Below are 26447 nucleotides of genomic sequence, written 5' to 3'. Positions count from 1 at the left end.
CTGCAATCCACCAGCGGTGGTCATGCTTGCACAGTATAGGAAAAAGCGCCTGCCTCTCTGGTGGCCGGGACCGTGGGACCGCACATAGGCTAGTGCTTTTTCCTATAGTGTGCAAGCACGACCACCGCTGCTGGATTACTGGGTGGTCGTAACCATGGAAACAAGCAATGCATAATGTGATGGAAAAGTAAGCAATATGCATAATAACAAAACATGAGTAAGTGCCTTGTATTAACTTCCTCTACATGATAAATGCTGTTTGCTGAAGTGAGAGAACCCCTTTAAGGCTTTATTATTCACACGGCTGTTAAAAATGGCAGAATGCTTTTTAAAAGACGGCTTCCCTTCAATTGTATGACAGCCATCGGTCTGTGAAAACGGCCAAAATAAGACAAAATCTTTGACAGGCGTTTTTCACGGGCTGTTAAGAAAACAGCCATGTGAATAGCCCCATAGACTTCATTTGGTTCTAAAAATGGCCGTATGACAGACATTAGTTAAACGGCCATCATACAGACATTATTCACTCTCGTGTGAATGTATCCTGAGGGGTCACAAATGTGCGAAATGTCTTGTGACCTTTTCAGCTCTGCTGAGTGGCGGAAACGGTTCTTCAGGGGTGGGTTCCTTTCTTGACTGTGCTACGGCCACATAATCACGATTTAGTCTACTCTCACACTGGCGTCTTGGCTTTCCATTTGTGAGATCCGTTCAGGGCTCTCACAAGCGGTCCAAAACGGATAAGTTTGCATTCTAATGCATTTTGAATGGAAAAGGATCCGCTCAGAATGCATCAGTTTGCCTCCGTTCCGCTCTGGAGGCCGCTTGCAGCGTTTTGGTGTCCGTCTGACGAAACTGAGCTAAACGGATCCGTCCTGACACACAATGTAAGTCAATGGGGACACACAATGTAAGTCAATGGGGACACACAATGTAAGTCAATGGCACAATAGAAAACGGATCCGTCCTCCATTGACTTTCAATGGTGTTCAAGACGGATCGGTCTTGGCTATGTTAAAGATAATACAAACGGATCCGTTCTGAACGGATGCAGAGTGTGAAAGTAGCTTTAGCTCCGCCGGTTTTATTCATTTCTGTAGGAACGTGTAAAACACTCTAATCTCAAGGGGAGCTCCAGAGGCATAAAGGTGCATTCACATGACTGTATATATTTTGCGTTCCGCAAAGCTTAGATCCACAAAAAATATGGATTATGTATTTTTGCGGACCCATAGTAACAAAGCCTATTCTTGTCTGCAAAACTGACAAGAATGGGACATGTTCTGTCTTTTTTGCAGGGCTATGGAATGGACATATGGATGCAGACAGCCCACAGTGGGCCGTCAGCATTTTTTTAATCTCCATTGAAATATATAGGTCCCCAAAAAATGTGGATTGGATGCGGACCAAAAATACCGTCCTGTGAATGGGGCCTAAAGAGTAGAAAAGGCAGATCAAACAGAGATCATAATGGGCCCACCAGTCTGATATCAGGTCTTGTGTGTTTCCTCCATCTTCAGCTTTGGACCAGTTCCTTAACAGTACCGTTCCACTGGACAAGTTATTCCTGCAAAGCTTCTGTCTAAAGGGGATGGTTCTGGGCTCTTTCCTCTCCAAGGGCCCCATAGCAGCCACATACGGTAGGTGCCCTCTATGATGTGTGACCTTGAACTCGTCAAAAGTATTGTGAAAAGTAGGGTAAAAAGATGATAATACAGATCGGCAAATAAACAATCCAAATCATGCTTTAACAAACTAAACGTAGCCAATTTTAATTGCATATATTTTTTTCCAAAAATTATTACACCGCACTGTGGTACCCCTTAAAGAAGGTCATTGCCTTTCACCAGGCTCACCCTTTATTATTCATTTTTTGGAATAATCTCCTTAGAAAACTTTTCTACCCCGTCCTGAAACTCCACTGAATCAGTAATTAGTACTGCCTTACTCTAAGCTTAGGGCTACATAGACGCATAGCCGCAACACACGTTGCACGACCCAAGATCGTAGTGTGGCGCTACCTGCATCGCAGCGAGTGAAAGGGAATTGGGTTGCGTTGTTACACGCAAGTCGCAACATTGGAAAGACATGGAGCAGGATTTTTCGTGACCGTCGTGTTGCGGTTGCTGCAGGCTGGAACACCTATCTCTTTCACTAGTTACGATGCAGGTATGTGTCGCGGGTGATGCCGACGTGTAGCCTTAGCTTAAAGGAACATCATTTTATTTGGCAGTTTCTGGTGGTACAGTCCCTGGCGGTCATTCGAGACCCACTTGTAGCAGAGTCTTAGACTCGCAACGCCTGCCGTCCCTGGTCTCGATGGTCATGTGTACGGATATAGAAGATTCACCTTAGCTACAACCTGCTTACAGCCAGTGATGGAGTATTGCTTGTCGCTTATGGTGTAATATTTTAGCTGTCCCGCCAGCTTCTCGATGTTGCTAGTATCTGGATACAGTCCTTCCCGTAACAACTCGTCCAAGAAGCAATTAGTAATATGACTCTTTTCCAAAAGAGTGAACGGAACGATTTCAGCAACATCCCAGATGCTATGATGCTGCCTCAAGGAAGACTGTATGATGTTCTGAAGCTCTTGAGGAACATTTACAATGTCGCTGGAGGCGTTCTGCAGAAAATATTTTGTCACCTCGTTGCCTCCGATGTTGCTAATTAGGATATAGACGGCGTTAAGGAACTCATTACTTTGGTTTAATTTGAAATAACCTTGCAACGTCTCCAGAAGAGTCGGCTGCATGAGCTCCATTTCATCGAATATGAAGATGGGTATCTTCTCCTCTATCTCTGCCCGAGTGACCATGTCCGATATCTTATCAGTGAGCTTAGCCTCGCACGTCGCAACGTTACTGTCACTGGGACAGTTGTGCATGGCGTAATATTGGAGAACGAAATTGCTTTCCACGACCGAGCGGAAGTGCTTGGCTAGTATCCGACCCATGTGGCTCTTACCAACTCCACTAGGTCCGTTCATAGAGATCACCAAGGGCTTATTATGCCAGTGGGTGACCAGGTAGTCCCCCAAAAGGTCCATTATTTTTTCAATGGCAATTTTTTGCCCGAATACCTCCCTCTGCATAGTTTTCTCCAGTCCATCCAGATCGTATTTTAGGACATTATCGTCCAAATTCTCAATAGCGTTTAAGATTTGGAAGATGACGATCCCGATGAAGAGGAAGAGGCAACGTTTCGCCTTGCTTTTATGTTCTATCGGTAGATATTTTTTTCCATTTCCCGGATAGAGCACCGGTCTGGACTTCTTGCGCTTCTTCTTGCGTCTGAGGTTGCTCAGTGCGACCTGCTCCGGCGTTGGAATGTCGAAACTGAAAACGTTAGGCCTTTCAAAGGTCGATAGGGACCTACTCTCAATGGAGAACTGTCGTCGAAGCGAGGGTCTGGTACTGTCGGCAGGTTTTCTGCCGGATATGTCAAGCTGCATGCGACTTTTCTTCAGGCTCCGGATCCTTCTGTGTATTCGGATGGCTGCCCGTAGAGGAGACACCAGTGAGATCTTGTGTTGTGAGGCTGAGGCCTCTGGGACTGGTTCCATCCCGTCCATTTCCTGGTTGGCAATGGTTTCCAGTTTTAAGAATAGAGAGAGTTGATCTGCGAAATAAAAGAGATTAGATCAGATGTAAAGAAGACCCTGAAATCGTCCGTATTTCTGCTATACAGGGAGGTTTTATATTGCCCTGCACTTCGAGGAACCTATATGACTATATTACAGGACTGCCAAAATAGAAATCCCCTAAGACTGGCCATACACCTTAGCAGAATGCTTGTTGGGCTGGCAGCTATCTTGGACAAAACCCCTATAAACATGCATGCTTTGCTTGGCTAAGCATGCATGTGTTCTCAATAGGGAGAGAGGAGTAACCCCTGGAAACAAAAGGACTGGGCAGCTTGCAGTCCAACATGTCTAGTCCTTATCTCCCCAAACATCTGCTGACCCCCTCATACAAATTAGCTGGTTTCTGCCAAATCAACTGGTTGGACTGATGTACATCTAATATGTGTGTGGCCACTTTAACCCCTCACTTCTCATGATGTGTTTGTTTTAGTAACTCCAACTCCATGTCATGTTGTTTCTCTATTATTCCAACTAGAAGTTTGTGAATGAATTGCTAACAATTTGCATTGAAGGGCCAGCTGGGTGTTACCAGTTTCGGGGCAGGGGGGTCCCTGAAGTCAGGCATTGGCAGCACTGATTGGATAGTAGGTCACCGATCCCACTGGTAACACCCAGCTGGACCTTTATTGCAAACTGCTAGTGATTCATTCATAACTTCCAATTGGAATAATAGAGGAACGACACAACAGAGAGTCATAAGAATAGATGTTCCAGAAGTGTTATTCTCATGGGGGAATGTGAGTAATTGCTAATACAGACATGTCAGGATAGGGGACGGGTCCTCTTTAATATAGTTATGTAAATCCCTTTAGGTTAACCTTTGCTCTCCTGTACATTACAGACATGGCGGTTGTCTCTGACCTCTCATTTCTGCAGAAACGGGAAGTAGGACGCCGGTTACACATTTCCATTTAGTGCAGATAAGAGCTGGACACTCCGCTATCTCACAGTAGCAGCAAGAAGTGAAGAGTAGACCTGTTTCTTACACAAGTAGCTGCATGTTCGCAATACGTTTTGCTGCAAGTTCAATCAGGTTTTTTTTTGGGCGATTTCATTCAGTGTGTTTTTTATTTATTTTTTTCATCCAGATTGTATACGGATTACATGCGTTTTTCACACTAGCCCCATTCACTTCTCTAGAGCCAGAGCTGCATGAAAAATGCATAATATAGAACATGCTGCGATTTTTCCTGATCGCCGTAATGATGCGTGAAAAACATGTGCACAGACCCATTGAAATGAATGGGTCAGGATTCATTCCGGTTGCAATATGTTAACTACACGCATCGCGTTCTGACGGAAAACTCGCTCTAAAGTATGTCTGTAAGGAGGAACTGAACTATTATATCACTTAGGGCCATCCGGGGGTTAAAGAGATTCTCCATTCTTGACACTTGCTTTTTTTTAATAGATGGGCCCTCTAAAAATAGGATAATGTCAGGATGTCTTTGTGCCGGGGATCCTCACCGATCGGCTGTGGAACCCAGTGACGAGTGTTCAGCTTCCCTGCAGCGCCACCGCAGGTGAAATGAAGTATAACACAGAACCAATTAAAATGTTTGTAATGCACAGATGTACTGGGTCCTCTGGACACGCTATGTACAGTAACTGCTCTCCACTTCTGCTAATTGATGGAGGCCCCAAATGAGAGCGTCCCCTTTATTTACACAGAATTTTGTCCATAAAATTATCCCTCCATTCAGATGATCCCTTTAAATTAAAGGGAATGTACAGGCAAAGCAGTGTTATTGTGCACAGTGTTCTTTATGATTTTAAAAATAGAAACATAGAATGTGTCGGCAGATAAGAACCATTTGGCCCATCTAGTCTGCCCAATATACTGAATACTATGGATAGCCCCTGGCCCTATCTTATATAAAGGATGGCCTTATGCCTATCCCATGCATGCTTAACCTCCTTCACTGTATTTGCAGCTACCACTTCTGCAGGAAGGCTATTCCATGCATCCACTACTCTCTCAGTAAAGTAATACTTCCTGATATTACTTTTAAACCTTGTAGCAGTTTTCCTTCTTTTAACTATTCTCTCCTCTTATACCTTGTTGATTCCCTTTATGTATTTAGCAGTTTCTATCATATCCCCTCGGTCTCGTCTTTCTTCCAAGCTATACATGTTAAGGTCCTTTAATCCTTCCTGGTAAGTTTTATCCTGCAATCCATGTACCAGTTTAGTAGCTCTTCTCTGAACTCTCTCCAAAGTATCGATATCCTTCTGGAGATATGGTCTCCAGTACTGAGCACAATACTCCAAATGAGGTCTCACTAGTGCTCTGTAGAGCGGCATGAGCACCTCCCTCTTTCTACTGGTAATGCCTCTCCCTATACACCCCAGCATTCTGCTAGCATTTCCTGCTGCTCTGACATTGTCTGCCTGCCTTTAAAAGGAACCTGTCACCCGGATTTTGTGTATAGAGCTGAGGACATGGGTTGCTAGATGGCCGCTAGCACGTCCGCAATACCCAGTCCCCATAGCTCTGTGTGCTTTTATTGTGTAAAAAACCCGATTTGATACATATGTTAAATTAACCTGAGATGTGTCCTGTACGTGAGATGAGTCAGGGACAGGACTCATCTCAGGTTAATTTGCATATGTATCAAATCGTTTTATTTACACAATAAAAGCACACAGAGCTATGGGGACTCTGTATTGCGGATGTGCTAGCGGCCATCTAGTAACCCATGTCTTCAGCTCTATACACAAAATCCCGGTGACAGGTTCCCTTTAAGTCTTCTGAAATAATGACCCCTAAATCCCTTTCCTCAGATACTGAGGTTAGGACTGTATCACTGATTTTATATTCTGCTCTTGGGTTTTTACGCCCCAGGTGCATTATCTTGCACTTTGTGACACAGTGAGAGGTTTGGTCTGGGAAAACAGGTATTTTCCTCCCAGCATGTGCTGCTGGGCTGATTTACAGCCAGGTGAGGTCAAATACCGGACCGGATTTTAAGTACCGGTCCGGGTTTTGGCAGCACCTGGCTGTCCTTAAATAGGCAGCTGGGCTCAGAAGCCAGGTCTCTGTGTTGGGATCTGGGAGCCTTGTGTCTGGATGAAGGCTTGCTACCTGTTTGGCGTGAAAACAGGTTGGTGCTGCTATCAGCAAGGACTCTTTGAGGCAAAATTGCCGCATGGTGCGAATTATCACCAACACCGCAAGGTGACTTTTTTGTTTGATTATGACGGCTTGTTTTGTCACTTGCCTAAAGTTTGAATAAAACACTGAACTGTTTGATTCAAAGAACTTGTTGTTGCCTCTATACTGCGTCCGCTAAACCTGTCTACCAGAGCGAAACCCCACAATTGGTGGAGGATGCGTGCATGAGCAATGAGACTGGCGTGAACGCCATATTTTTATTTTTTTGGGTTTCTGCATTTTTCAGGCACGGTTGTATGTTGTACTTTAAACCAGCTGTATTACAACCAGTACCCCACGACAAAATGGAGGCTGATGTGAAGGCCCTCATGGAGGCTAATCTGCAGCAGCGAGAGACAAACCTGTAGCAACGCGAGGCTAATAAGCAGCAGCAGGAGACTAACCAGTTGCTGCTACAACACGGGATGGCTTTGCAGACAGCAGGAGCAACCCCGAGCATCCACAATGCCCAAAAAGCAGTCCGTGCCGCGATTCCTAAGATGACCCGGGTTCAACCCGGCTGAGCTTGCGAGGACCCAGTATTATAACTTGCTTCACCTCTTGCAAAAATGGCTACAGCCTGATGAGCTGAGTCCCACTGCTATGCTGGATCGTATGTTAGCCGATATGTTCTGGAGGGCTCTGCCATACCCTCTCCAGCACTGGGATCGGTCAGGTGTCTCCTGGCAATGCCCTTGAGATGAGGAACGCTATGAAGCTACCAGGAATCTAAAGGAGGGTTCTGTCGGGAGGGGGTCGGCAAACCCGGGAAATCTCCACCCCAGGCCCGGAGATTTGAGCCGATAAAACACCCCCGGGATGTATCCACGGCAGACCTGGCTCCGATAGTCTGCTGGGGGTGTCAGGAGCCTGGCCATGTAAGGGCTAACTGTCCCCATCGGGTTGAGCCCATGGACACTAACTATGGCTACCATCAGTCGCTATATGCCATGAGGCTGTGTGCTGCATGTACCCCAGAGTCTCTAGATCATTTGTGCCAGGTGGAAGTGGGAGACACTCCGGCAGAGGCTCTGCTGGATTCGGGGAGTCTGGTGACCTTACTAAGGGCTACCCTGGTGCGGTCCCCCGAGTATACTGGCCGGAAAGTCGGGGTGATGTGCATCCAGGGAGACTTAAAAGACTACCCAACCGCGCTCGCTAGTGTCTCTAACTACGGTGGCCGGTAGATGGACCCACGAGGTGGCTGTCGCCACAAATCTACATTATGAACTTATAATAGCGAGAGACTTCCTGGGCTTCCCTGCACAATGGCCTGAGGGGTAACCCTAGCAGAGTGGCCAGGCTCAGGGGGGAGACTAGAACCCTGGGAACCCGAGACGGAAGGGCCAGCAATAGGGGTGACCGCCACTTTAGTGGAAGAGGGGGAGACAACCCTGCTAAGTGTGATGGTGGGAGACGTGGTGCACTTGCCTCCGGGTCCTGAATTGGCAGACCCCAATGTCTCCGGGGATAATTTTGATACCGAGTGGAAGAGACTTTCTCCGCTTTGAAGTCGGCCCTGTGCGGGTCCCCGGTTTTGGTGATGCCCGACTTCAAAAGCGAGTTTATAGTACAGACCGATGCCTCCGAAGTAGGCCTCGGTGCTCTACTGTCTCAGGAAGTCAACGGGGAGGAGCATCCCGTTGTCTTCCTCAGCCGTAAGCTCACCCCAGCCGAGACCCGGTACAGTATAGTGGAGAGAGAGTGCCTGGCTATCAAGTGGGCACTAGAATCTCTCCGCTATTATTTAATGGGTTGAAAATTCCGCCTGGTGACTGACCACTCTCTTCTGAAGTGGATGAGCCAGGCCAAAGACAGAAATGCCCGAGTCAACCGATGGTTTCTCTCCCTACAAAACTTTAAGTTTTCGGTGGAACACAGGGCAGGCCGGTTACAGGAAAACGGTGATGCCCTGTCCCGGGTACACTGTCTGGCGTGTGTTTACCCCCTCAGGGTTGAACAAAGGGGGGCGGTATGTGACACAGTGAGAGGTTTGGTCTGGGAAAACAGGTATTTTCCTCCCAGCATGTGCTGCTGGGCTGATTTACAGCCAGGTGAGGTCAAATACCGGATCGGATTTTAAGTGCCGGTCTGGGTTTTGGCAGCACCTGGCTGTCCTTAAATAGGCAGCTGGGCTCTGAAGCCAGGTCTCTGTGTTGGGATCTGGGAGCCTTGTGTCTGGATGAAGGCTTACTTACTACCTGTTTGGAGTGAAAACAGGTTGGTGCTGCTGTCAGCAAGGACTCCATTGCCGCATGGTGACTTTTTGTTTGATTATGACTGTTTGTTTTGTCACTTGCCTAAAGTGTGAATAAAACACTGAACTATTTGATCCAAAGAACTTGTTGTTGCCTCTATACCGCGTCCGCTAATCCTGTCTGCCAGAGCGAAACCCCCACAATATGGAAGGATAGTATGTGCCCCCCCCCCCCCCCCCAAACGTCAGAGGCCATACTCACACAGGCTGCGGACCTCGCTTCCTTCCACAAATTGCAACTCACATGGGGGGGTCACCTGAACAGTAGCCAGCCACAAGACCCCGTGCTATCCTTCTCATCACTCTGCAGGTCGTTGTGGAGGATCTCTACCTTTAAAGGCAGGGTTTATTTATTACTCAAGGTCTGTCCACTATTCTGCAATGTTTGCTAATCCGGCATCTGCTGGACTGGACCCCTCTGTGGGAGCACTGTCCCCTGCATTACTCACTTGTACCAGTCTTCCCCACGATGGCAGGGTGTCTTCAGGTCACGAGCCCTGTTTTCTCCCTCTGATAAAGGATTTCATATCTGAAAAAAGAAGTGAAGACACAAAGGTATAGATCAGTCTCATGAGATGATAAACTGGCTTGATGTCTATGTGACCATCTGGCCGGCCACGAAATGTTACATCTCATAGTGAAATTCAGAAACTAGACAATGGGGGGTGTAGTACTGCATGGTTGACCTGGACTGTATCACACATGACAGGTTTATACACCGGCTCATAGACAGTATCATACATGATAGGTGTAGATACACTTGCTCAATAAACGGTATCACACAGGACAGATTTCCATACACCGGTTTAGCAAGTAACAGTATCCCACCTGAAAGGATGAGATACACCAATGCAGCAGACGGTATCACACGATATGTGTAAGAAATCATCCAGCACTCGGTCTCCGTCAGCGCTGCACACGGAAAGGGGCGCACCCCAGAACAGTAACAGAAGAAATCCCAGCAAGCGCTTCAGCTTCAATTAGATGTGTTCTTTATTATATTAATTCAAATAAATACTTGTGACACGTTTCGGTCTGTCCAGCCTTCATCAGCTGATCAAGGTTGGATGGCCCGAAACGCGTCCTAAGCATATACTTGAACTAATATAATAAAGAACACATCTAATTGAAGCTGAAGCGCTTGCTGGGATTTCTTCTGGTATCGCACGATAGGCTTAGATACACCAGCTCAGCACATGGTATTCTTAGATACACATCTCAGGAGATAGTATCACACATGAAAGGATTAATACACTGGCTCATCAGACAGTATTACAAATGATAGGTTTAGATACACCAGCCAGGCAAAATGGCATTGTGAAAGAAAGGATGAGAATAGCCAACTCAGCAGACAGCGTCACACGCGATAGGTTTGGATACACAAGATCACCAAACGGCATCCCACATGATAGACTTAGATACCCTGGCACATCAGACAGTATCACATATAAGTTTAGATACATCAATTTAGCAGCGTGGTATCCAACAGAATACGTTTAGATGTACTGGCTCAACAAAACCTGCGTTATACATGATAGGCTTAGATACACCCCTCTCTCCTTCTGTACCAGTTTGTAACTTGTCTTGTTTATGATTAGTGCAATTGTCTGTATTATGTATGTGCACCGCTCATCATATGTACAGCGCTATGGAATGAATGGCGCTTTAATAATAAATAATAATAATAATAATACACCAGATAGTATCACACATGATAGGCTTAGGTACATCGGATCGCCAGATAGTATCAGATATGATAGGCTTGGATACCCTGGCTCATCAAACAGTATCACATATAAGTTTAGATACGTCAGTTTAGCAGCATGGTATGATAGGCTTCTATACATAGCTAAAGAGACAGTATTACACATGCTAGGCTTATTATTATTATTACTAGCAGAAGGATATTTCATTTAATGTTTGTGTGTGTTAAAAGATATCGACAGTATCCCTCATAACAGTGAACTCCACAGTCCCCCACCCCTTAACACTGACCCCCCTCACAGTACCCCACCACTTTAAAATGGAACCTCCACAGCTGCCCATCCCCTTAAATTTGACCTTCACAGCAGCCCTCCCCTTTAACAGTGAGTTTCACAGCACCCCACTCCCTTGACAGTGACCTCCTTAGGGGCTCGCCCTCTTAACAGTGACCTCCACAGTACCCCGCTGCCCTAACAGTGACCTCACAGTACCCTGCTGCCTTATTAGTGACCTCCACAGCAGTTGCCCCTTTAATAGTGGCCCCTCCCCCTTAACAGTGACCTCCACAGTGTCCACCCCTTTAACAGTGACCTCCACAGCGGCCTCTCTCAACAATTTTTATAATGATAGTCTATGGTGTTGCACTGCAACATGTGACGTGCTGCGACTGCGACACGACAGTTGCAAAAATCCATCCAAAATGGATTTTTCTGCGACTGTCGCGTCGCAGCATGTCACATGTCGCAGTGCAACACCATAGACTATCATTATAAAAATTGTCGCGCGACACGTGTAGCAGCGTAGTTGTGCCCTATGTGTCGTGCAGCGCTAACCTAAAGCTGACCTGCAGCAGTGAAGAAAAATGACTGGGTTTTTATAGAAACCTGGAGTAAAACTGTGTATGTGGAGACTAAGGGCCTGCAAGCTTCTATTGGCTGATAAGGGACATGTGACCGTGTGTATGGCAGTTGGGATATGAAGAAAGAGACTTCTAGGCTTGTATTGGCTAATGCAGGTCATTTTTGGGAATATCTCAGGAACGGTACGTCCTAGAGAGCTGAGACCCTGCAAGATTTATTTTATCTCTCTGTCTCAGCAGACGGGCATAGAAGTGGTCAGGGTGCCCACAGCTCCATGAACCAGTCTCATTACAGCTCCAGTCCTACATACAGATGTAGCAGTAAAGTCCTATATGCCTTCAAATAAAACAATTACTCATTACTAAAAAAAAATCTCATCACAAGCCTAAAATCCAGGAGCACAAAAGGGGCACCTGGGGCAGATCGTGAAGAGGCCGTCAGGTATCTGGCGGGGTGCCTCCAGCAGATACATAGACATATTCTGGATTAGACCAGCAAAAAAACATCTAATACTCTAGTTTAGCATATATGAATAGCCTGTGATGTTAATTACCACTCCTTGCAGGAAGCAGCTGCACAGACTTACGACTCCCAGCCCCACACCATGCACATTGAAAGGGAAAGTTGCTGTAGGTGGTGACAGATGAAACTTTCTTATGATCACTGCTCTGCTAGTCTACAGTCTGCAAGCCGCGTCCTCCACTTACTGCAGGCTATGTGCCACTAGCTTTCCAGAGAAGAGAAGAAAGTGATGACTTGCAATAATTATTAAAGGGAACCTGTCACCATGAAAATGCTAAGTATTCTGCCAGAAATATGTGATGGAGCAGGAGAAGCTGACCAGATTGGGACAGTTTTATGGGAAAAGATTCAGTAAAACCTGTGTTTCATTCATTTATACGTCCAGGAGGCGGTCCTATCAGTGACTGACAGCCTGACCTCTATAAGGACGCAGTCCTATCAGTGATTCACAGCCTTCTCTCTATAAGGCCTCTTGTACACGAACGTGCAGTGATTTGCGGAACGGAACAGACGGCCCATTATAGAAATGCCTATTCCTGTCCGCAAAACGCATGATCTGATTTTTGCGGGGCCACGGAACGGAGAAACAGATGCGGACAGCACACGGAGTGCTTTCCGCACCATTTTTTGCGGCCCCATTGAAGTGAATGGGTCATTTTTTGCGGCTTGGATGCGGAACCCAACCACGGTCGTGTGCAAGAGGCCTAAGGAAGAGGTCCTATCAGTGATTGACAGCCTTCTCTCTATAAGGAGACGGTCCTATCAGTGATTGACAGCCTTCTCTCTATAAGGAGACGGTCCTATCAGTGATTGATGCCTTCTCTCTATAAGGAGACGGTCCTATCAGTGATTGACAGCCTTCTCTCTATAAGGAGACGGTCCTATCAGTGATTGACAGCCTTCTCTCTATAAGGAGATGGTCCTATCAGTGATTGACAGCCTTCTCTCTATAAGGAGACGGTCCTATCAGTGATTGACAGCCTTCTCCCTATAAGGAGACGGTCCTATCAGTGATTGATGCCTTCTCTCTATAAGGAGACGGTCCAATCAGTGATTGACAGCTCTCTCTGTATACACAGTCCTAGAGGGCTCGCTGTCAATCACTCATAGGACCGCCTCCTCGACTTTAAAGACCAGAATGAGCAGGAATTTAAATGTATAAATTACAAGTTTTACTGACCCTTTTCCCATAAAACTATCAGTCTGCTCCGCTCCTCCTGCTGTATCACGTACCTCCTTCAGCTCAGACACCATGTTCAACGTGAAAGGTGCCCTTTAAGCCTATGATTTGTGATACTGTCTGCTGAGCTGTGTATCTAATCCTATCCTGTGTGATACTGTCTGCTAAGCTGTGTATCTAATCCTATCCTGTGTGATACTGTCTGCTGAGCTTTGTATCTAATCCTATCCTGTGTGATACTGTCTGCTGAGCTGTGTATCTAATCCTATGATGTGTGATACTGTCTGCTGAGCTGTGTATCTAATCCTATCCTGTGTGATACTGTCTGCTGAGCTGTGTATCTAATCCTATCCTGTGTAATACTGTCTGCTGAGCTGTGTATCTAATCCTATCCTGTGTGATACTGACTGCTGAGCTGTGTATCTAATCCTATCCTGTGTGATACTGACTGCTGAGCTGTGTATCTAATCCTATCCTGTGTGATACTGACTGCTGAGCTGTGTATCTTATCCTATCCTGTGTAATACTGTCTGCTGAGCTGTGTATCTAATCCTATCCTGTGTGATACTGTCTGCTGAGCTGTGTATCTAATCCTATCCTGTGTGATACTGACTGCTGAGCTGTGTATCTAATCCTATCCTGTGTAATACTGTCTGCTGAGCTGTGTATCTAATCCTATCCTGTGTGATACTGTCTGCTGAGCTGTGTATCTAATCCTATCCTGTGTGATACTGACTGCTGAGCTGTGTATCTAATCCTATCCTGTGTAATACTGTCTGCTGAGCTGTGTATCTAATCCTATCCTGTGTGATACTGTCTGCTGAGCTGTGTATCTATGGCCATACACATAGGATAAATTTGAAGTCGTCAGATTTGGGGGAGGCTGCCATCCAGCTAATGTTATAGGGGTCTCCCAACTCCCCCTCCCCAAGGCAGATGTTGAGGAGATAAGGATCAGCAGCTGCCTGGTATGTATGGTCGTCCTAGGCAGTATTACACCACTCCATGTTCTGTCAGTGCATACATTGATGGATGATAACACATCTATTGGCAATCATTTGCACTGGCCTGATTACACAGGCTGATGCAAAGTGAGTGGGGGAGGAATGATCGCTGCCGCAGTCATTCCTCCCTCATTCAGTTCTATTGTTGGCAGCACATTCCTGATTACATAGGGAGATGTGCTGCTGATAATCAGGCATCTTTTATCTTGATCATCTTAATCAGCTGACAAACGAGTGTTTGCACGTTCATCGGCTAATTGACTGCTCGAGCCAATCATCACGATTGAGCGTTCGTATAATTGACCTGAAAATCCTGGGGAATGATAGGTCCTTAAAGGGGTTGTGCCAAGTTTATAAGTTATCGCCTGTACACAAGATAGGGAATAACTAGCGGATCACTGGGGGTCCGACTACTGGGACCCCCACCTATCACGAGAACATGGAGAGAGCGGTTGGCATGTGTGCCCTGCCGCTCCATTCATTCTCTATGGGAGCACCGCAGAGCACTGTGTTCTGCTATCTCTGATACTCCCATAGAGAATGAATGGAGGGGCAGGGCGTATGCTCAGCCTGCCACTCCATCAGAAAGGGGGCATGGGACCCCCATTCTCATGATCAGTGGGGGTCCCAGCTGTCGGCTAGGACAAGACCGAGGATAACTTAAGGGTATCTGTCAGCAGTTTTGTCCCTATGACACTGGCTGACCTGTTCCAGGTGCACTTGGCAGCTAAAGGCATGTGTTGGTCCCATGTTCATATGTGCCCGCATTGCTGAGAATTATGTTTTATTATATGCAAATGGGCCTCTAGGAGCAACGGGGGCGTTACCATTACACCTAGAGGCTCTGCTCTCCCTGCAACTGCAACTTGACAGAACCCGGCAGTGAAAACATCATCACACCTGGTCCTGTCAATCAAAATGCAGAGTATGCAGCAGTTGCAGAGAAAGAAGACGTTCTAGGTGGGCACATATCAACATGAGACCAACACAGACGCCTTCAGCTGCCAAGTGCACATGAAACGGGTCAGCCAGTGTCATAGGTACAAAACTGCTGACAGATGCCCTTTAAGAACTTGTCACAATCCCTTTATCACCTGTCACTACACTGCCCATGAGGTTTCTCTTCTCACTTTAATGATTTCCTATGGCTTGTAAAGCACCATCATATTTGTCACCGACCTCAATCCTCTCAATCTTATGTCCCTGTCCCAGACAGTGCGCCACTGGGGCTAATTTCATAGGAAGCCATTTAACATCTCCTTATGAGTGCGGCAGGAAAGCAGTGTATATGGCTGTGACCCACATAAACCTGGGGAGACCAGTTAGGCACCGTGCAGATGTTGCCTCTGGTCAGTATTTATTATCCCTCCATTTTAATGGGCCGATGTTGGGGTACGATGCCTGTACATCTGCCGGCAGCTGCGGATTACGCACCAGGGGCCCTGCGGCTAGAATAGATTATAAGAGAAGGAGTTGTCAGGGCAGAGAATGTTTGGATAGGATCAGGAGCCTTATTATAATTGTAACACACCTGATAAGCAAATAGCCATCAGTCCATGGGCATCATTTGAATAGATACCGTCATGTTACAATCCCCATTGTCAGGACGGAGAGCGGTTGTCAGGACATATCCTCTTGTTTTGTTTCTGTATGAGTGACTCATCATGTGCAGTGAGATGTATTACTGACGCATACAGATATAGCACCCACCATCCAGATAGATGTATGTCCTGACTATTACTGTAGCAGGGGTATCATTTCACACTATATGAATGACCAGATCGTGCTGGGGTTGAGCTGTCATTGTGTTCCTTCTATCATCTGTATGTAAGATCTTGTATAGCAAGGGACACCATGTTATTTGGCACTTTTCATCATCAAATTAGATGTATGGTCAGATATAGCAGGGGTACGGGAGTAATTTGGTACCTTTTCTCATTTGAATAGATGTATGGTTAGATGTAACAGGGGTACAGGCTTCATTTGGCATCCGGATAGATGTATGGTCAGATACAGCAGGGGTACAGGAGACATTTGGCACCTTTCTCCTTCTAAATAGATGTATGGTCAGATACAGCAGGGGTACAGGAGACATTTGGCACCTTTCTCCTTCTAAATAGATGTATGGTCAGATACAGCAGGGGTAAAGGTATCATTTGGCACCTTTCTCCATCTAAATAGATGTATGGTCAGATATAAAAGGGGTACAGGAGACATTTGGCACCTTCCTCCTAAATAGATGTATGGTCAGATATAGCAGGTTTACAGCCGTCATTTGGCACCTTCCTCCTAAATAAATGTATGGTCAGATATAGGATGGGTACAGGAGACATTTGGCACCTTTCTCCATCTATATAAATGTATGGTCAGATATAGGATGGGTACCGGAGACATTTGGCACCTTTCTCCATCTATATAAATGTATGGTCAGATATAGGATGGGTACCGGAGACATTTGGCACCTTTCTCCATCTATATAAATGTATGGTCAGATATAGCAGGGGTACCGGAGACATTTGGCACCGTCTGTTCTATATCCATTATCTGGATATAGCACTACAGCCAGCAGACGACACCACGTGATATAATGTGTGCCACCTGATGATCTGTAGTTGGCTCCACGCTATACTCTGGTGCCCGCTATACCTATCATTTAAAAACAATCACCCTGTTCCTGGTAAACCCCAGTGTCCGCCCCTGTGGTGAGTAGTGTCTGGCATAAATTCTGCCCCTTTAAATTCTTCCCCTAAACCAATGGTCTCTAGTGAGTGAAGCGTGTCCTGTTACAACCCTGTTAAAAATAAATATTTTACGTGGCTACCAAGTGTGAATTTAATGGGCTCAGATCTGTATTCTGGAAGTCGTTATGTCATCGGCAGCAGTGGTTTTACTGTAAATGCAGAACAGATGAGTTCGCTCTGGAAACTAATAAAGGTCTTGTTCTCATGTTCTGGTTTGTAAAGTCTGCTCGTAGGAATATGTCCAGCTGGCTGCATACAGGCCCCAGCCTTCCTCCGTAGCTTCTACTGTGTGGGTGTGCATACAATATTGGCGCCTGTACGAGGACTGCCGCCATGTTGTCAGCTGCTCTGTGAGTTGTCAGGAATGTTCAGGTCTGATTGATAATCACTGGCTCATAGATCTCATAGATGCCCTATGCTATGTACCATCTAATAATTTCCAACTTGTTCACCTAGGACTATACAGAGGCAGTCGACCATCTAAGGTGTATGGGGGTCTCCTATTCACCCCCCCCCCCCACCCCAGTGTCAGTGGCTTCCTTCCCTCTCCCATTCACAACACATGCATGCTAAGCCGAGCCAAGCATGCATGTGCATGGGGTATTGGGAGAGTGAGTGCTGTCGGTCTAAGGCTACTTTCACACTAGCGTTAATATTTTCCGGTATTGAGATCCGTCATAGGGTCTCAATAAAGGAAAAAAATGCTTCCGTTTTGTTCCCATTCATTGTCAATGGGAACAAAATGTAACTGAACAGAACGGAGCGCTCCAAAATGCATTCCATTCCGTTTGGTTCCGTTCTCATACCGGAGAGCAGCATGCTGCCGTTTGCTTTCCGTCCTGGGATTCGGCATGCATGACCTACAATGCAAGTCAATGGGGACGGATCAGTTTTCTCTGACACAATAGAAAACGGATCCGTCCCCCATTGACTTTCAGTGGAGTTAATGACGGATCCGTCTTGGCAATGTTAGAGATAATACAACCGGATCCGTTTATAACGGATGCAGATGGTTGTAATATCAGTAACGGAAGCGTTTTTGCTGAACCCTGCCAGATCCAGCAAAAACGCTGGTGTGACGGTAGCCTAATGAGCCCACTTCTGTCTCGTGTATGTCCAGCTTTACGCATATGAAACATCAGTGGGACAAGGAAATCTTGCAGTGGTCACATAATATATCCCTGATATGAGAAGCATGTTGCACCATGGGACTCCCGCATTTAACCCTATCCTAATGCAGGAACCAAAACCAAAGAAAAATCCAATCCCCGAGTTAAAAGCAGTGAAGGTGGACCACAGGCGATGGACTATGGAGGAGAAGGCTCAAGCCTGCTCATGGCACTGCAAATAATTTACATAGTGGGTCTTTAAACAGCCCTGGATCGTGACAATCTCAACCCACAGAATCTACGACCTGCCGTACGTATACCCATAAAAAAAATAAAAAAATAACACAGTCCACATGTTCAGGGTGAGGTGACCTTCAAGTGGAGTCGTCTTGGAACACGTGAGTTGAGTGTCGGCGTGTTGCAAGATTGACGCTGCTTATTGAGAATGCCCTCTGGTTGTCATACTAATTATATGTTCAATTCTCTGACAACCTTAATCCTATCCGGAAGATAAGTAAACCGATTCTTATGCTGCCCCTATTGTCGAACCCGTCCTAAGAACAAGCTTTTCCAGTTGTAAGAAGATTTATAAATAATGGTAGAGGAGGTGTGATGGGGGTTTAGGTTACTTAGAAGAATGGATTTTTGTAGACAGCACGACTAAAATGTTGGGAAAGTTGTTGAAATGCTGCCTGACAACCCCCTACCTCTATCCGGCCCGTATTCCTTGTAGATGATTCGATAACAGACTACATACAGAGTGCATTCACCTTCTGTTACAGGAAAAGCCATTTTCTGAAAAATAAAGCTTCCTTCTCGACACGTTATGGCCATACTTGATTAAAATTATAACTAACAGGGAATGTTCTCTGCCTCTGATATAGAGCACTGGATAGAATGTGCTGCAAGCCCAGGGGGAGCGTAAGCAGACGATGGGAGTGGTAGTGGCTCTGGCTGGAGTAATTATTCACAGTGGCAGTCCTCACACTGATGCTCTCATAGGGCCAGGGCTGTGATAGGAGGGCACACCCTTTTTTACTTATGTTGGGTCTCCTGCCTGATGGTAGATGAGGTGCCCTTGATGTTGTGGGTTTGGTGCGGGTGCGAGTCAGGAGATGTTGGGTTCTGTGGCCGGCAAATAGTGCTGTAGTCAGTAACCAGGCCATAAAACATAAGGGAAAATATTGGCATTCTGAATACAGAATGCATAGTAAAATAGCGCTGGAGGGGTTAAAAAAAAATAATATATAATTTAACTCCCCTTAGTCCACTTGATCGCGTAGCCCGGCATCTCCTTCTGTCTCCTTTACTGAACAGGACCTGTGGTGAGCATTCATTACAGGTAAAGGACCTGTGGTGACATCACTCCGGTCATCACATGATCCATCACATGATCTTTTACTATGGTGATGGATCATGTGATGACCGGAGTGACGTCACCACAGGTCCTTGACCTGTAATGAATGCTCACCACAGGTCCTGTTCAGTAAAGGAGACAGAAGGAGATGTCGGCATCGCGATCAAGTGGACTAAGGTGAGTTTTTTTAATTTTTTTATTTTTTTTTAACCCCTCCAGCGCTAGTTTACTATGCATTCTGTATTCAGAATGCTATTATATTCCCTTATAACTATGTTATAAGTAGAAATAATACAATCTACAGAACACCTAACCCAAGCCCGAACTTCTGTGAAGAAGTTCGGGTTTGGGTACCAAACATGCGCGATTTTTCTCACATTTTTCTGCACATTTTCCCGCAACGCCCGTGTGAAAGAGGCCTTATAGCGATGTCCCTGCACTGCAGTAAAGTCTATCAGCCTTAGGGCTCATGCACACGACCGTTGTTGTTTTGCGGTCCGTTTTTCAAGGATACGTTGTTCCATATCTGAGATTTTTTTTTCTCTGAGTTAAGTCTTCTTCCATTCCGTTATTCCACAAAACATATCCGTATGGTTTCCATATGCGATCCGTTTTTTTGCGGATCAGAAACGGAAACAGTAACTTATTAATCACCAAACACATTAGCAATATGGGCTGGGCATAGCATTTCTACAGTATGGATCCGCAAAATACGGATGTGTTCCGTGTGCGTTCCGTATTTTTTGCAGACCCATTGACTTGAATGGGCCCTCGGACCATGATTTACGGACAATAATAGGACCTGCACTACTTTTTTGCGGAACGGAAATACGGAAACTGAATGCACACGGAGTACCTTCCGTTGTTTTTCCGGACCCATTGAAGTGAATGAGTCCGCATACGGTCTGCAAAAAAACGGGACAGAAGCGGAAAGAAATTACATTCGTGTGTATGAGCCCTTAGGCCTCTTTCACACGGGTGTCCCGGATTTGCTCCGGATGCGTCGTGTGTGCATTGTGGGAAACCTGCGTGAGTGCATACGCAATTTCAGTCAATTTTGACTGCGATTGCGTTGTGTTGTTATCATGCGGGTACAATGCGTTTTGCACGCGCGTGATAAAAAACTGACTGTGGTACCCAGACCCGAACCCGGACTTCTTTACTGAAGTTCGGGTTTGGGTTAGGTGTTCTGTGGATTTTATTATGTTCCCTTATAACATGGTTAAAAGGGAAAATAATAGCATTCTTAATACAGAATGCATAGTAAAATCGCGCTGGAGGGGTTAAAAACAAAAAAAAATATTAACTCCCCTCATCCTGTTGTTTGCCCAGCCGTCATCTTCTTCTTTCAGGACCTGCAAAAGGACCTTTAATGTAATCGCGCTCACCACGTGGTGAAGATCCTTCTATCTTCATTCAGCAGGATCTGCGCTGACGTCACCACGTGGTGAGCGCGATTACGTAATCAAAGGTCCTGAAAGGTCCTTTTGCTGCGCGAACAAGTGGATGAGGTGAGTTAATTATTTATTTTTTTAACCCCTCCAGCGCTATTGTACTATACATTCTGTATTAAGAATGCTATTATTTTCCCTTATAACCATGTTATAAGGGAAAATAATACAGAGAATTTACTTTAATCAATTTACTAACATCATCTCCTAGCAACCATGCGTGAAAATCACATTGCATCCACACTTGCTTGCGGATGCGATTTTCAAGCAGCCCATTCATTTCTATGGGGCCTGCGTTGCATGAAAAACGCAGAATATAGAGCATGCTGCGATTTTCACGCAATGCACAAGTGATGCATGAAAATCACCGCTCATGTACACAGCCCCATTGAAGTGAATAGGTCTGGATTCAGTGCGGGTGCAATGCGTTCACCTCACGCGTTGCACCCGCGCAGAAAACTCGCCCGTGTGAAAGGGGCCTTATTCTCTGCAGTGAGAGGCTCCCTGTGCGTTGTGCATTATATCATCATAATGATCTCCTCTGCTGTAAACATGACTTCATGATGTGATTCACACAGAGAAGTGCTGATCATCATCTGCTGTAAGATGCCGCCCCGTGACTGTAATACACCGCACATGTAGATTTCCGAGAATACTGCATGTATCGCGCATCCACTTTACTTTATGTGATTTCTGTAGAGCGTTTTTACAATGTAATTTCTTATGAACTGGAGGGTAACCAGTTGGCCAGGTCCAGTCTGCTGTATGTGTGCGCCCAGGTTTGGAGGAGAGCGGTGTGTTGCAATATTGTGACTGGGTTGGAGCAGTTATTTCCTGTTTTATTAGCTAGAGATGTCCGAATATGTTAGAAGGAAAATCGTAATATGTTGCTAACGGCACCGAAACTGCACAAGGCCCGACTATACCAGTTCTATTACGTAATGCCAGCAGTGGTGCTCCTATCATTGTGTCAGAGAGTTCATTACCACCGATGCTGAGAATGAAGGGGCCACAGCGCTGATTATCTGACAGTCCCAGCCACCAGAGAGGCCGGCACTTTTTCCTATAGTGTGTAAGCACGGCCATCGCTGATGGATTGCAGGGTGGTTGTATAGTACAATGGAAAAATGAATCCAGCCAGGAAAGAATGTGACATGGATAATAACAATACATTAGTAAGTTCATTGTATTAACTTTCTATACATGATACATGCTGAAATGACACAACCCAGGCTGCATATTTAAGCACTCCACGTGGCAGGGAAAAATAGTAATGGCTCAGTGCCCGTGCTGTGGATGATAAATAGCGGTCCGCGATGCACGGGCACTGACCGCCTGCACTCCATTTGCAAATGTGGACCCATTGGGCTTGAATGGGTCTGCAATCTGCAACTTACGGCCAAAGATAGAACTTGTTTTATCTTTTTGTGGTGCAGAGGCACTGACCCGAAAGCCCACGGAAGTGCTATGTAGCGCTTACATGGACTTCCTATCCGTACCTCTGCTCCGCAAACTATCGGTGAAGTCCATACCAGCCGTATCTTGCGGAATACGGGCACTGAGCCATTATGCTAAATGGGATGCAACGCTTTATCAGTGTCTTCATCCTCAGGGTTTGGATCTCTACCAATCTTAAAGTTGGGGTAGTATCCCATCACTTTATAAGATGGAAATACCCCTTTAAGTGCATTCTAGTATTGCCAGTATCCATACAAGTCACAGCGTCCTATAACCGTGTCGGGGGCAGTCCTGCTGTTAGATGCTATGGACTCCTATCCTGAGATGGTATAGTAGTGGCCGTCACAGTGCCCATATATGCGTGTAGGTGCAGTGCTGCTATAATACTGTCATTTATGGTACTTGTATACAAGCAGCTATATAAAGTGTAGGAACCCAAGATGCGCCAAATTGCACCGCCTTTTTGGACATATTTGTGGCGCAAAGCATTATTAAATCTGGGCCATAGTGTGAGCGTGGTCCTCTTCTAATAGTGCCATTTACAGCGCCTCTGTAATAGTGCCAGCCACATTGCACATATAGTGTGAGCATAGTCCTCTTATAATAGTGCCATTTGTAGCGCTCCTATATCTGTGCCAGCTGTATAACAGTACTTTAAGGGCAATACCTCTAAAATGCATGTTATCATTCATTCCCTCGTTTTCGGCACAGTAGTCAGAACAGAAGCGCTATGGCGCGGTGTGCACTTCTCTGCGTGCATACTGCTCGGTGCCTTCCTGTGACACATCACTTTTTGGCTTAGACTATTTTGGTACACTATGAGAAAGGGGGGATGAGGAAGCCTCTGACAACCCTGACACCACATGTACAGAGTTGTGTCAGGGCCTGTGGTTAACCCCTCGGTTTCCTGTGTTACCAGGAGAGGACTGTTGTAAGAGGAGTCGGCACTGAAATTTTTTTTCTTCATATTTTAAAAAATACTTAAATATTTTTGTGCAGCTTCTGTGATGTGTCATGGGAGAGCTGGAGCACCCCGGGGTGCATTGTGTTGCAGGATTGTGATGTAGACCAGACCAGCCAAATGCCAATCCAACCAAAGGTTAGACGGGAAAGTGTCAGACTGGGCGGGGGGCGCATTCACACTCCATTGTCTGGAGATTCAGGCCCGTCTCCAAATACTCTGCAGCATGATTCAGAAGGGCAAGAACCAACTGATAAAAGAACTTTTTGTAATTACGTTACAGCTAGCAAAGATTCAGAGGCGGCCATGACCATCACACACCGTCCATAGCTCTGCACCCCCTAATGCTCCACTGCATGTATGTGAAGTATATAGATCTGATAGATCATATGTGGGCAGCAGGGGCATCCAAGGGCGCATAGCCACATCCAAACTCCCATGCACAACCAACCCTTCCACTTAAAGGGGATGTCTCACTTCGGCAAGTGGCATTTATTATGTAGAGAAGTTAATACCAGCCACTTACTAATGTATTGTGACTATCCATATTGCTTCTTTTGCTGACTTGATTCATTTTTCCATCACATTATACACTGCTTGTTTCCATGGTTACGACCACCTTGCAATCCATCAGGGGTGGTCGTACTTGACCACTATAGGAAAAAGAATCGGGTCTCTGGTGGCTGGGACCGTGGGAGAGCACATAGGCATGCACTATTTCCTAGAATGTGCAAGCATGACCACCGCTGCTGGATTACAGGGTGGTCGTAACCCCAGCATATGAGAAGTGATGGAAAATGAATCCAGCCAGCAAAGGAGGCAATATGGATAATCACAGTACATTAGTAAGTGCCTTGTATTAACTTTCTCTACATAATAAATGCCATTTGCTGAAGTGACACAACCCCTTTAAGTAAGGAAGGCTAGGATGGAGTCAGGAGGGATAGCTGTCGGATATACGATCGCCCCCCAGCCGACAGCTATTGAATGTGTATGGTCGCCCTGACTATAGATGGCGCAGTGGCTGCCATAGCCCCAGGCCGTGGGTCCGGACGCAGCTGCCAGACCCTCTGCCATAGAGGTGTCATCCAGGGGGACTATACAATTAGGGAAGATTTCTGCACCAAAGAGACTCTCAAGCTATTGCCCATTGGAATCTGAGAGCTGAACCCACCGATTCCGGCAGGATTAGTCAACCACCTAATACAGGGCTGGCCAACCTGCGGCTCTCCAGCTGTTGTAAAACTACAACTCCCACCATGCCCTGCTGTAGGCTGATAGCTGTAGGCATGCTGGGAGTTGTAGTTTTGCAACAGCTGGAGAGCCGCAGGTTGGCCATCCCTGACCTAATATATAAGTTCCTCCTGATGGTAGATGTTGGTGGTAGATAGGGATCAGTCTGCTGTATTTTAACATGCCCAATCCTTTTGTTGTCAGGGGGAATAGAGGTGTCTGTCAGCGGCTGTCCTTCCTCTCCCAGTTCAGCACACATGCATGCCCGGCTGAGCTGAGCATGCCTGTGTGTGGAGAGGAGAGATAGTCATTGGCCAAACAAGTGTTTAGCTGACCGGCCTAAATAAGGCCCTGGTTGGCAGCCATATTGTCTGACCCGACTTCTCACGATTCCTCTATTTTATGTATTCCTTCTTAGTATTTGCTTGCCTATCGTAGAAAGAATGGATGAATTGGCGCACTAGTTCATCAGGAGCAGGAATGGCGGAGATCCCTATGGACTGTCTGCAGTGTGAATGTCTGTAAGTAAACACCTTCCTGCTGCAGCCGGCTCCCAGGCCAAAAAATCCCCCCTCCTCCCTAAGTTATTCATGCTAGTTCCTGATACTCCCATTGACAAACACCTGGGCCTCCTGTACCTACCTGGATCCCTATATGAGGAATAAGCACATTGACACGTGAACAACCACATAGCAGCCCACATGCACCCTAAGGCCTCTTTCACACAAGCAACTTTTCCGCGCGGGTGCAATGCGTGACGTGAACGTATTGCACCCGCACTGAATCCTGACCCATTCATTTCTATGGGGCTGTGCACATGAGCGTTGTTTTTCATGCCTTACTTCTGCGTTGTGCAAAAAACGCAGCATGTTCTATATTCTGCGTTTTTCACGCAGCCCTGGCCCCATAGAAGTGAATGAGGCTTCAGTGAAAAACGCATCACATCCGGAAACAAGTGCGGATGCGATGCGTTTTTCACTGATGGTTCCTAAGAGATGTTGTATGTAATCCTTCAGTTTTTTATCACGCATGTGAAAAACCATCAAAACGCATTGCACCCGCGCGGAAAAAACTGAACAACTGAACGCAATCGCAGACAAAACTGACTGAACTTGCTTGCAAAACGGTGCAAGTTTCACTGAACGCACAATGAACGCATCCGGACCTAATCCGTCATGCTCGTGTGAAAGAGGCCTAAGAGCTAGCAAAGCATCTTCCCTCCTTAAGGCATTTATTTATTCCAGAAAATATCTTTGCAATATTAGATTTTTGCAGTCCTATGTAAAACCAGTGTGAACATGCAGACACAATTGTGTTCGCCCAGCTCTGCTACATCTGCTGCTACAAGGTAACAGTTTGTGACAAACATCAATGAACAGTATCACTATATCACTATGCACGCCAAATAGGGGGAGGGGGACTTATACAGTGTGTGTAGGCGACCTAACGTGTCCCGGCATAAACCTACAGCTAGATAGTGGCTTCTTATATACCCGCATCACCCAGCTACTACATACCTGTGCCCACCTGCCTGCCTGCCACCGCTGCTGCCGCTCTCTGCAGAGGCTCATCCCGGTCTGAGCTCTGGAGACTGACACCAGCAAGAACTGAGCCAAATTCACCTCCCCCTGACACGGCTCACACTCAACTTCTGCAAATTCTGGGCTGGGAAGAAAGTAGTGAAGCCGGTCCCAGCCCCCATAGGAATGTCCGCCCCTCCAGAGGCTATAAACTTGGATGCTTTAGATAGAGAGGGCTCCGTCCTCAGGTGTGCGCATGGTATGCCAGGCGATGGAAAATTACTGTAAAT

The 26447-nt window shown here is 46.2% G+C and overlaps 1 protein-coding gene across 1 annotated transcript; it reads right to left on the bottom strand.

Annotated features, from left to right (window-relative positions):
- Window positions 1-1742: 1742 nt before the first annotated feature.
- TOR4A (torsin family 4 member A) lies at window positions 1743-26291 on the bottom strand. The gene is made up of 3 exons (XM_040405613.1): window positions 26155-26291; window positions 9507-9586; window positions 1743-3621 (listed from the first exon to the last, which is right to left on the bottom strand). Exon 3 carries the CDS (start codon window positions 3572-3574, stop codon window positions 2324-2326), a length of 1251 nt encoding a protein of 416 aa, XP_040261547.1. The 5' UTR covers window positions 3575-3621; window positions 9507-9586; window positions 26155-26291; the 3' UTR covers window positions 1743-2323.
- Window positions 26292-26447: the final 156 nt, after the last annotated feature.

The sequence above is a fragment of the Bufo bufo genome, chromosome 8 (genome assembly GCF_905171765.1).
Source record: "Bufo bufo chromosome 8, aBufBuf1.1, whole genome shotgun sequence".
Classification (NCBI taxonomy): Eukaryota; Metazoa; Chordata; class Amphibia; order Anura; family Bufonidae; genus Bufo; species Bufo bufo.
This window is presented reverse-complemented; position numbering and strand designations above follow the sequence as displayed.

What these genes read in the sequence shown, in the direction of transcription:
- TOR4A (XM_040405613.1), bottom strand. Translation starts at nt 3,574, where the DNA reads ATGGACGGGATGGAACCAGTCCCAGAGGCCTCAGCCTCACAACACAAG.